At 32.1% G+C, this 13,673-nt stretch overlaps 1 protein-coding gene across 1 annotated transcript; it reads right to left on the bottom strand.

Annotated features, from left to right (window-relative positions):
- Positions 1-2,082: 2,082 nt before the first annotated feature.
- LOC144839316 (uncharacterized) lies at positions 2,083-3,206 on the bottom strand. The gene has a single exon (XM_078694631.1). The coding sequence runs from the start codon at positions 3,076-3,078 to the stop codon at positions 2,083-2,085; it is 996 nt and encodes a 331-aa protein (XP_078550757.1). The 5' UTR covers positions 3,079-3,206.
- Between the last annotated feature and the right edge of the window lie 10,467 nt (positions 3,207-13,673).

The raw sequence follows: 13,673 nt of genomic DNA, 5'->3' as shown, positions 1-13,673 counted from the left end.
GGTATTTCGATTTATAATGTATAACAATAACATGACAATGAGGGTAATAAGAAAATATTTTGTATAGAGCAGCGTATCTTAATGCACTATTTCAAAGTAGATATTTTAATTAAGGAACGTGCGTGTTCATAACGATCATTTACCGTTTATTGTATAAAAAGCGATATATGTTTGCCGATCATCAATGTTGTGCTATTTTTACTTTTTAATCTAGAACCATCTATAAAGATATAAAAACAAGTCATTATATTTGGATTTTATTCGTTAATGAGCGAAAATTTAAACTATATAGTTAGGAAATGAGTGATGAAAATGAACTAACCTCAGTGACATCACATTTTTAACAACTCCTTATCATTTCAATATAAACCATTAGCCTAAAAATATCGATCATTATCAAGAAAAACTCATCCGTAATATCTTTAATGACAGCAATGATTTTTATATATTTTACTAATCATACAAAAACTTTTATATAATACAAATAATGAATGTTTGTGAGTTCAATGTGGAGAATATTATAATGAGTTGAAAGATTATATTCAACGAGACGAAGTAAAGTTGAATAGGAAAACTACGCTTCCAAACTTCTCCTCCATTCAACGAATACAAATATTCAATTCGGGTGTTTCCCGCGCAAAGCGTAAACCTTAACTTTAACGTTAAGCCGATTTTCCACTAGGCGAATTTGTTCGCGCGAATCGAAGGCGTTAGCTAATACGCATGCGTAGAGAAGGATTTGGAAGATGTAAACATGAATACGCATGCGTACAAGCTGGCGCTTTCGATTCGCGCGAACAAATTCGCCTAGTGGAAGATCGGCTTTATATTTCGGCATGCTTTGTTATTGGCAACGCATGCGCAATAATTATGAAAGACATTATTGCTACATTTTAAAGCAGGATCAAACCCAAGGTATCGAAACATGTAAGAATTTATCAAACTTTTGCAGAATAAAGAAAACTATGCTAAATTCTAAATTGTTACTTTTAACATTTTTAGTACCGAAGCCAAATGCAAGCGATAGTTCCGAGCCAGAAATTGTCAATATTTCGTTTCTTGATCATTTTGTTTACGGTGGGCATCAGAAAATATGAAATGTTGATAGAAAAAAAACCATATTTATTTTTGATAGTAATATCAACTTGGTTCCCACTAAAACGCAACACGGTGACGTAAGTGCAATGCAAACAAATTGACCAATCACAATTGATGAACTATATAAACTGTCGCTTGCCATTGGTCCTTGCGTTGCGTCCTAGTAAAAACCTTTACTTCTTAGCATCTGTCTTACGTCATACATTAATAATCAATGTCGCCAATAATTGTCAGAAAAAGTGATCGTGTGTGAAGTGTTGCCCATTAACCGACAAATACTGCTGTTATACTAACTAAACTAACTTACTGTAATTGAGTGCGACTAGGATAGCAGCGATAGTAGCCACAATTCATAGTTACATGTAATTTGAAATACTAGGTATAGTAGTATCTAGCCATGACACGAAGATATAGTTCAAATAAACTTATTTTAATGAGAAAAAACAATGTCATACGATTTAACTATACTATATGTCACAATAGCATCATTAATCTTATTTATTTTATCATTAAAATACGTAAACGTAAATTAAATTTACTATTTTGATAATATCGTTGTCCCTCAAGGAAAAAAAAGTGATTCCATTTATACATATAAAACTTATTTTAAATAGTAAGGCAAATAGGGGAAATACAATTGTTATTTCAGTGTACACAAAATATGAATAAGCAATTACATAATATACATATTCAACTACTTACTGTATAATAGGCAATGTGTTTTTTATATAGGTCTAAATTCCTGTTAACTTTTATCAGTCTAAATAAAATTTATAATTAGAAACGATTATTATAGTTTTAGTTCGCTAGATGCCGCCCGAAATAGATTGTGTGTAAACCTCTTTGGGCTATAATTTGTATATTATGTTTCGATTCCTATCACAAATGCTCCAACAAAACATGATTTATTGTCATCTGGCGATGAAAAAGTTGTGTCGCGATGGCGATGTGTATAGTTTTGTCGACTGGGCGTCATGAACAAATTCACATCGCGTCGTTAGTCGAGTCTTCGCCCTCTACACCCCGTCGGCAATTTAAAGCCGTGCGTTTAATATGACGATTACTTTGCATCACCAATATCGGATTGACGACTGCCAAACTGTACGCAACAAGTGTAACAACGTGGCGATAATTTGACAGCAGTAATGACGTCGATATGACTTTGAGATTGAGCAACAAGAAGAAAAGATGATCTTGACCCCAAAAAACCACAAATAGTAATGACAATATAAAGAAACTAATTATATCATTTGATATTGAAGAACATCTGTCAAATCGTGGGTATTGCTGTGATAAAATGACATCGATAGCATACGTATTGCTCCTTTTAATTTTATAGCGGATATGACAGTACGCCATCACGTGAAAGAAAGTTGGTACGGCGTATAAAATGACAAATATGAAAATACTAAATGCTTGAAACTGGTTAATCGTCACCCACTTAACAGTACATTCGTCATTTTCAGTTGTTGAAACTACTAATATTCCGGAAAAGTTTATGAAAATTGCTATTATCCATATACACAAAGTAACGAGTGTACTTAGATTGTGATTTCTTTCGATGTGTTTTCGATGACACCTTGGATGTACCACGTGTACATAACGATCTAGAGTTATGAAAAGCAATGAAAGTATGCCTGCGATGTTACCAATCCAAAACAACATCGGATAAAACACAAGTAAACAGTAGATGGAGCCCATGGTATCATCCGGTACGTCACTCACTGCAGGAAATGGAATGATACCAACAGACGAGACCAGATTCGAAAATGTCAAACTTTCTAGGAGACAATATACGGATGTAGGTTTTCCGTCTATCACGCGACGTCTCAGGAACAAGACCAGTAAAAGGAGGTTGAACGTGATACCACAGACTGCCAGGCATATCCTAAAGAGGACTACTAAATCAGGTTCGCTGTATGTTTTTCCCGTGTTTAGAAATACCTCTTCATTGTACCTGTCATCAATCAAGTGCTCCATTGATAATCTTCAAAGAAATTAAGGAGAATCGATAAAATGTCTTTAAAGAGTGTTCTAATCAAACACCTTGTGTACATACTAAGTGCATGCACATCCTTTATGGTAGACCTTTCTGCTTTAGTACGACAGGATTCCAAAACATGATGTAGTATCATAAATATTTATTGAACTGTTTTATTGCACGCGAACTTTCCTTTCAAAATTAGTAAAGTTATTGTTGTAAACAGAAACTATTATATTGAAATGCTAATATCCCTACCAGCATTTTATCAACTGTACTGATAATGTGAATAACAAAAGGATGGTATACTACAATATGATAATTTACTCCAATAACATATTTATTAAGAAAATACCAATATAGTTTAATGTATTTCTGTATTTTTTACCGTTAAACAAATATTGCAAAAGTTGATTTGAGGCGCTTTTGAGGTTGTTCGCCCACCTTTTAAAATGTATCTTTAAAACAAAAAAAAACATTTTTTATTATGTAGGCCTATTGATAACACAATAATTACTCAACATGGTACGATAGTTTAATGAATATCATCAAGAACACATTGAACTCTTGAAGCTTACGTGACTTCTGTAATTGGTACTATTTAGTTCACTTTTAAAATTTCAAACAATACGACTCGGTCTGTGGCCTCGACTATTCCAACCAAGAACACGTAGGCCTACATATATTTTCTGACCGGTCATTCTCTTGCACAGCTCCGTCCTTTTTGGAATACTCTTCCACAATCAATCAAGAAGAATGCCAACTCTATTGACATCTTCAAACAGTTGCTGAAAACCCATCTCTTTCGCATAACATATGGATTATATGATTTCTACCTGGCTCAAGTCTTTAGCCCTTTAGGGAATTTATCATGGTTAGGCGCTATACAAAAACAATTATGATTATTGTTGTTGTATTTAATGTAGCAAACTAGTACTGTAAAAACAAAACAATATGCTGAATGTAGGCTGAATTTTATTTTTTTATGAACATTATTCAAATTTACTGTATAATTTCGCTATGAATTGTTTTTTAATGACCAGTCAATCAATCAATCAAAGAACACATTTATTTTCAATCATTCTTATGAGAAAATGATTTTTCTTTCATTCTTAATCATACATTTTTTATTTGTTTATTTTTTTTTTTTGCATTTCGCGGGAGCAAAAAAATATTCATCGTTCTCTCATAAATATTTCGTATAGGCCTACATGTCTTTATATGTAATAACATGTGATACCTCGTCACTTGTTTTTATTCCCATCTGTTTCTATTTTTTCCCATTTCTATACATTCTAGTTTTTTTTCTTAAAACATACTTCTATAGTTTTATTAATTACATAACATGAAATAAGATTACCTTACACAATTTATATAAGAAAACACAAACAAAAGCAAATTGTAATAAAAACAAACTCGTTTGGTCTAAAGGTACATGCTACTTGTGTAACTGCAATTACAACTGAACTCCATTATACCTATCTTTCATTGTATGACTTATCGGATTTAGTATTATTAATGCAACAGATTAAACAATGTCATCCAAACCATTTGATTTTCTATCATTTCACATGCCTAGTCATATAATGCCCATATGAACCCAAACTAAATTAGAACAATACCATTACCCATGTACTTAGATATATAAAAATGTCGTGTTTAGAACATTTTTTACGGGTGAATCAATGGATCGGTGTTTCGAGTGTGGATTAAATCAGATTATCAAATTCAGTCGCTAATTCGGATTATAAATCACTGGGCTGTTGAGAGATTAGACAGATTAGTAATGCATATTGATAAAATAATGGGAAATAATAATTACTGATTAAAGGAGTGTAATTAAAGATTACTCTCCTTTGCAATACAATTGCACAACGTAATAATAATGTTTATGAGTTCAATAATGAGAATGTAATGAGTTGAAAGATTGACTGTTCTTTTTACCTAGATACGCCTTGTTAATAAAACAGTCAGGCTTTCAACAAATGAAAATATTCTCCATATTAAAAGTACAAAGCACTCATTATTTTTTTTTTATTACACTTTTTAAGTTGTTTTTATATTCGTACTTCCACTGACGATTGAAGAGTTCCGAGATGATTTATTATTTAAGATAGTTGCCTTCGTTACCATAATCCTACCTAATTTTTTTTTTCTCATTACATGATTATGTTATTTTATTTCCACAGATATAAAAATTAGTATTTTTGTAAAAGAATCAAGAATCAAGAAGAACATTTATTTGATCCAAAACAATAATAATATCAGTAATTCCATTGTAAGGCCAACCAATGACCGCAAACATGAAAGCAACCCTGTGGTAACTGCAATCTTTGATAAAATGATTACATAATGTCTTGATGAACGATATTTTTAGTTATTTATTTTTTTTAAATTTGGCTATCTTTATTTACAAAGAATCGACATCGACATTAAACCATGCCGTAGTCTTTGGCCAGTTTTCTTCACAACCTTTTTAGTCGCGTGCAAACGTGACTCTACAGCTCACTATGTCGGTCGGTCGGTTGTTCGGTCGGTCGGTCGGTAAACACTAACTCAAATTTTAGCACGCGACTGCAGCCATGTATAATGCCTTGTTCAGACAATGCTATTGTTTTTAGTTTGTTTCACTTCTTCACACCTCTCATAAACAATGCTCTTCTATAGTTTCAATCACTCCACCCGAGATCTAATGACAGCGATATCGTGTATTAAAAGTACTTAATACAGTCAGATAGGTCTCTAGTAAACTGTCGACAGTCTTCCACACTGAGTGTACTTACAGCCACAGAATCGGGTGATCACTCCCATCTTGCTATTGTTTTACCTATCAAACCTAGACATCCAATTTTATTTTCTCCAGTTTCCTGAACTTTCTCAATTTCTCACTCCTGAGGACGATCGAAGTATATATTGATCGAAACATCGATAAACTCAACAGTTCTTATGTATACGTTATGTAATACGTACGTAATGTACCGCAAAATATATATCAACGTATTATTTATTTCGCCATGGAAACCTTCAAACACTATAATTTCAAGACAATAACATACACACCATGCAATTGTTACAAACATAACAGTTTTAGATAAAGCAATGTTTTTTATTGAACCATAACAAATATATTCATTCAGAGATTTCATTTTGAAAAAGAAAATGTTGGCTGTATCTCCCGGGAAATCTTTGTACATTATGACGCTAATTGGACATCGTTTTCAATTACATTTTAATGATTTTAGGTGATTATCATTATATCTGGGTTTTTTTTATCTTAAAGACACCTTCCCTACAATTTGTGACGTTTTGTAAAATATTGCATATATTTGCAATATTAATACGAATCTTGATACTCTCATATATTTGTTTAATATAATGTAAAGGGTATTTCAGTTTAAAATAATGCAGACACGCACCTGTTGCGTTAGGTAATCAAACAATAATAGTTTATTTTAATTAGCTATGAAAATATTATACTATACCCACGAAAGTAAAAAATGACACCGAATCTCCTGGTGAGTCCCGTGTTCATTCTGAACGTGGGGAATGAGCTGTTAGGAGCTCATTGTACTAAGCCTCGGCATTATGTGGTAGGGTGGCCAGTTCCTTTCCACGCTGCCTTTTTTCTCCCTAGTATTTTCAACTAGGTACTCAATTACAGCTGAGTGGACTGGGAGTTGTCGGGAATTGAACCCGGGTCTATCTGTATGACAGTCAAGTGTCCTAACCACTCGGCTATCCAACTCTAAACACCGAATAAAAATATGTAAATCTTAAATTAGTCTGATATTATTCGACTATTTCAAAAATATTTGGTTCCAGCATTACCACAAGTCAGTTAGAAAAACTATATAGCTTATGCAGAGAGAAAAACTGCAGTTTTAGCATAACATGTATTAAAAGTACTAGGCCTAATAGACAATACAGGTTTGAAACTGACTTGCGATAGTCGTTTAGATATTATCTCATTACAGCTACAGAATCGGGTGCAAAATACCAAATGCAATGATTAGATGATTATTTGGATGAGTGTTGTTGTCAGGGAAGTCCATTTTCAGGTGTTTTCTGTGCAATAGTTAAGTTAAGTTAAAAAAAACACTGCTAAGAACAGTAATATCGGATTTAGAAGGTTCCGGCCCGGTGTTAATAATCATAATAAAAGTATAGAAAACATTTCGAAACAATTGTAAAATATGAGATTTTTAATTATCAGGCACCCAGACGTCTATTTCAAAGTTCGCTGACAAAATTGCTGACAGAAACACCACTTTTCAAAATTCCCTTAAATTAATCTTCCGTGGCTAAAAGGTTAGTAAGTGCTACATCAATAATTTAAATTTTTAGATGACACGAGAACATTAAACATCTTTAATATGGAATGAACGGACAAACAACACGCGATTAAAAAAAGCCATCAATGTTTGTTATTATCCATATCAATATAAAAATTCGATGCAATTAAAAAACAATTTCCTATATCGTAATACTGCAGATGGAAGTTTGTTTACGTAACTGAAAAACTCATAAAAAAATGAACTCTAAACTACATTTTCTTGAAAGGTTAGGTTATTAACTTTTTTTAATATATGAGATTATATAAATTCGGTTATATAAATTCGGTTGTGTTTGTACAACGTATGTGCCTCGTTGGTATACCATAACCTACAGTGTTAAAAATTGTGTTAAAATTAGATTAGGTTAAGTTTAACTTACAGAAAGTTAAATCTCAATACCTGTAGAACAATAGATAGCCATTGAAAAAATTAGCATTTGTATTTTTTGATGAAATAAAGAAGAAGAGTACCTCCAGTAATGCGATGACATGTAAAGAAAGAAAGTTTTCTGAAAAAGTGTTACTACTACGTACTCTATGTTTGTTGATTATAGTTATATAAATTATGGTTAATGGATAGAATTTTATCTTGTGTTTTAACTTTCTTCTGTGAGATAAGCATCATGATTTTCGGTGGACGAATAGAGTTATCTTATCTTAACACATATTGTCTTATAGTTTGTAACTGCTCGTAAAGGGTCGACAAGTCGTTGTGTGGATCGTATCTATATGTTATGTTGTGTATGTTGAGGCATAGTGTAGCTGTCGTCTTCTTGTTCCTACATGTTGTTTATTTCTAACAATCGTGGTGGTAAAGTTTTTAGGGTAGAAAATAAAAATACAGAAAATAAAAAACAATACAGGAACATACTAACAAAATGATATCAGTCCATCGTTAGGTTTAGAGGCCATTTTTGCAAACATTTTTAAACGTCTTTAAGCCAGACCTAACCTAATTGTTGATAGAATTTGCTTAAGGTTGTTTTCCACTCGGACGCAACCCGAAACGTAGGCACAACGTAAGTGAGTTGACCAATCGCAAGTGACAGTTCAGATGATCCATTCCGTCGTGATTGGGAACCAAACTTTACCATTAATTTGTACACTAAAATGTCGGTATGTTCGGAGATAAAAATAAATGACATAATATTTAACTAGTAACAAACTTCACTAAGATTAATTTTTAAGAAATTACATTTTCTCAGAATGTGTCCTTAGAGTACCACATACAGGTAATCAATAATATTTCTTATAATTGGTTATTTAATGAATTAACACATAAAATCGACAGAAGAAGGAAGATTATTTGATCTTAATTACACTCCCGTGTAACATTTCTCCAGACATTGTGTCTGTCTGTAATGAATAAATGCATGTTATGATTGTATTTTTAGGAATTTCAATTCGGTTTGACTTGGGTTGTTGAAACGGAAGTACTATTCAAACAAAAAATAAGGTCAATGTATTGCTTAAACTTGATGATAATTTACTCGTAGCAAAAATGTCGTAATATGTGTAATTGTTTATTGCTTTTAAAATATAAACACCTTTAATCACTGATTTTGAAGTATCATAATAATTATATTAAGTTGAATATAGAAATTAGTGTAATTTTTAACAAAATGCTTGATTTCGCATCACGTGTCAATAATGAAATGAATACTTTCAAGCACAAATATTGCCTATGTTCCTCCTTGTTGGAGTTCCTCCTTCGTAACAGTAGATTAAATAACAAATATTTATGAGTTAAATGGTAAGAATATTGTATGAGTTCAACGATTAACCGCCTTATTTTACAGGCGGAGGCGAAGACTAGTTATATACGACTAGACGGCCGACACCGTCGATCAGTCAACAACCTCTCGTACCTGACAATTGTCGATAATGTTCACAAAAAAAATCGGAAAATATAGTACCGTTTATTACCATGAAATATCAATGTTCCGTTCAGTGAACTAAAGCTTCTTTTTGCACGAAGAGAATTTGTTCGCGCGAATTCAAAGCTTCACAGAGAAAAAAAATCGCTGCGAGTGGCTGAGTGCTCATGAACGCGTCATAGCTCATTTCCTGATCTCATATATTGGTTGCGCAATTCGCTTCGCAAAAAGTAGAAACAATTCGAACTACTGTACCAATTCTTCCGATTCGCGCGAACAAATTCGCCTAATGAAAATAGGCCGGTACTAAAAAATATAATACATGTACGTACTTTTGGCAAGGATAAACTCAGTTGTACTGTAAAAATATTGTTGTCTATGACATCTTATGGAGTCAATCCATGTTTAAAATTACTGACATAAAGTAGTTATGAGTAGTAGTTCATGTCGATCTTCTTGTCTCAGTTATCGAACTAGGTCAATACTGTAATAACAATAATGATGGGACGTTAAAGAGTTACTTTTCATCATCGAGTTAATTATTATAACGGCTATTTATACGTTCAACCTTATAACTTATGTAGACTTATTCTTTCAAGTACATCATTTTACATCTGTAGTACGTGATAATTTTATACATTAAGTTGGCACATCCGCGTAATTAAAGATTGGATTTAGCTGAATGTTCTAGTAAGAGGCCCATTTACTTTGTTAGTGTCGCGATGTTGTGATGTCAAAACAATTGACTCTATTACCTTACTTATTATATAAGTGTATAGACCTACATATGATTATTAAATTAGAACATATATATTAAGAAAAGTTACATAATTGTGTGTTGAATTTTGATAAAATATGATATTTGTGTGGGTCTTGAAAATTGATCTCATGAGCGAGATTACGTTATTAGGATTAAGTTTCGGTTATTATGAAAGTGGCTTTTAACCATTTAAAATATAAATTTTCCAACATTCAAGTGATTACGACGATGCGCAAGTTTTGGGGTCGTCTATCATCGCAAATCTAATGCCTCCTATTAGCCGCAATGTTGTTTGAAAGAGCGTTGAGTTAGTTGATATCGACACCCGAACTGCTATTTGCCCTCTCCATCTTCCCCATCCCAGAGTAATTGATATTGGGCTATGATACGACACACCTGGATATGAACAAACTGATGGGTATATTAAGTGTAATTCATCCTTAACAAACAAGCGGATATCACAACGCGTTTTACTCAGTAAAAACGCAAGTATTGTACAATGCTTTGCCATAAAAACAAATCTAGTGCGGGATCGACATAATGTTTCTAATTTTGTGTGCATACTTCAGAATCATATCTGTTGCGTTTGAAGATCTATTATACAATAAAATTTACTGTCACTAATGGTACTGAAAATAGTCGGCTGTATAATGCTTAATGGCAATTATTGTCCATTAACAACAATGGATATTGCTGGCAATGATATTTAAAAAAAAATAACGTCACTCAATGCCGTTTTACGTGTATTTAAGCAATTAAAATATAAAATAAAGTTCAGTTACAATATTGTATGATGCAAACCGTAATTAAATATTTTCTGATAATACTAATATTAGTAATATCACATTTGTATAAGCTTACATTTATCTCGAGAAAGAAGGTTGTACTCAGTATTACTGTTATACTATAAATTGTATTTGAAATAATAATGAGTAGAATTGAAGAATATTCTTTTGGAACGTAATCGGCCGCTTTATTTTGAATCGAATGTCAGGATAACAATTTTGAAGTGCATCTTCAATATGTTAAAGTTGAAAAAGAGAATCATACATGACACGTGGTTTTCAGATCCACACTGTTTTGGTTGATAATAACACGATTTCGTTATTATGTGCAATATTGTCAAACATATTCACACTTATTTACGCCAACTTCAAACTGAGTCAAAGTAGGTCTAACTCAATGTATGTATAAAAAGATATACTATCAAATTCAGACACAAACTACAGAAAAATCAGATTGTCGATACTCGGTAATAAAAATATGACATTGCAATTTTGTATCCTAATTGAGTTCCGTCGGTTAGGTAAACGCACCTGTTTGCCAATAATGGATCATTAAAGTATCTATAATGTTTAATGCCGCAATGTATCGTATTAAAATATGTTTCATTAATAGGTTATTAACTATATAGCAATAATATGTCTTTAATTTAGAAGAATGCCGCCAACACCAAGTTTTAAGAAAGAAACATAAACCGTTGTGATTATTTGAAGTAATATATCAAATTACTTAGTTTATTTATATGTAAGTATTAAATGCAATCGTGTTTTTTTTTATGTTACTGTATGTACGGTATCTGTGGCAATGTCGAGAAGACCTAGATAAGGAAATACCGTAAAATATCAGCTTCTTTTTCTTCGGTGGACTTCTTTTTGAGATAGGCTTCTTTTCGAGTTGGGCTTCTTTTCGCGATTACTTGTGTAAAGTGAAAAGGATGGTTTCTATTCAAAATGAATTCTTTAAATTGTGTAAATTGCTACTACAATCATATGAATGTTTGAGATATTTCCCTGCCAATTTTACACATGTGCCAAGGAAGCAAACAAGAAGAAGATACAAGATGCAATCAAAGTATCATTACATTTTGAAAAACAATAAATTGTACGATAAATATATGAGGCTTGATTGGCAATTAATGCTTGTAAGGTCATTCATATACTTATATTTTGATAAGACAATCATACATTCTATTTCTTTGACATTCAAATACGTACAATCCATATTATCTTGAAAAGAAGCCCAGTTTCGATACACTCTTCAATTCCCTGGTTACAAAAAAATAAAGATGACGAAGAGTTACGTTTAACTGTGCAACTTTTTTCTAAATAAGTTCCTGTCATTTGATTGGACGATCTGGGTCACATGGCGTGTAATAGTTTTTTTTTCAAAAAGTTAACAACCCCTCGTACAATCGCACTATGTTATTTAGAAAAATTCTGTCGGATATTTTCAAGTTTATATTAAAATTAAAATTAAATGACGGTATAGGACGGTTAAATCTCAATTATACTAATAATTAGAATAATTATAATCGGCCAAGCACATATGGTGTGCGTACTTTGGAAAGGTATATAGATATAATTATCACTCTATATATCCATATATATGAATAAAGCCTTTGTATCAAAGGTTAAATGGTTTTAAGTGTAAATAAGGGTAACCTTTTATATTTTGCGAACCATTATCAATTCATTCATTGTCTCTAAATGATTAAAATGGAAGTGATAATAAAGCCTGTTGAAGAGAAAGACTATCAAACATGTTCTGACCTATTTAGAAAGATCTTCGTACAATCACAGATACCTAGTCTGTTTATTTGCTGCATCAAGAAAAGGAATTTTGATAAGACAATCATACATTTTATTTCTTTGACATTCAAATACGTACAATCCATATTATCTTGAAAAGAAGCCCAGTTTCGAGACACTCTTCAATTCCCTGGTTAAAAAAAAAATAAAGATGACGAAGAGTTACGTTTAACTGTGCAACTTTTTTTTAAAATAAGTTCCTGTCATTTGATTGGACGATCTTGGTCACATGGCGTGTAATAGTTATTTTTTCAAAAAGTTAACAACCCCTCGTACAATCCAACAGCGCCGCCTTTTTCAGGCATTTCGAATCAGGTAAATTATATTTGTGTTGTGTTGTGCACAATTAAATGCTAGCATTGTATTATGTCATATTAATAATCAATTCTCTCGTGAAAGAACTACTAAATTTACGGATATTATTGTGAATTATCATCATCATCGTCATCATCATCTTTCTATACTGTGCAGAACCTCATTTGAGTATATAATCGCACATAGTATAATACATAAGATACTGATTGTGTCGTAGGTTCACAACTATTCTGCAAATCCGGAATTGAGAGCAATTAGGAGAAGTGTTACGAATCAAAAATTGACAGCAATTAGTTTGACTGATATTGGATAAAGTAAATCGATTGGCCAAAGCGTGGAGTTGTGTATTGCTTTACCAAGGCGCCTACTTTGTTACAGTAAAAATATCTGTGCAAATACTATGTGTTTACATGCTAGTAAAATGCCATTAAACTACTTCTAGGTGACAGATGCAGTTTAATAGGATTTAGATATAATATACTTTTTATACACAGTTTTTAACTGTCCGATACTGGGTCCCGAAGAATAATTTCAAATTAAACAACTGAAAATGCGCAATAATAATTGTGTGGTTTTTGTAAGGACACAATAATTAAAATGTTGATTTGTGAAATTGTATTATTTATTTGTTGTTTTTGAGAGAGATTATTCTGAAGATTGTATTTAGTTATATAGAGTGGACTATGTTATTAAGAAAAATTCTGTCGGATATTTTCAA

The sequence above is a fragment of the Antedon bifida genome, chromosome 4 (genome assembly GCF_963402885.1).
Source record: "Antedon bifida chromosome 4, ecAntBifi1.1, whole genome shotgun sequence".
Taxonomy (NCBI): domain Eukaryota; kingdom Metazoa; phylum Echinodermata; class Crinoidea; order Comatulida; family Antedonidae; genus Antedon; species Antedon bifida.
The sequence above is the reverse complement of the archived record's forward strand: the minus strand, read 5'-3'. Positions and strand labels throughout refer to the sequence as shown.

Coding starts and splice junctions, on each gene's coding strand:
- LOC144839316 (XM_078694631.1), bottom strand. CDS start 3,078: ATGGAGCACTTGATTGATGACAGGTACAATGAAGAGGTATTTCTAAAC.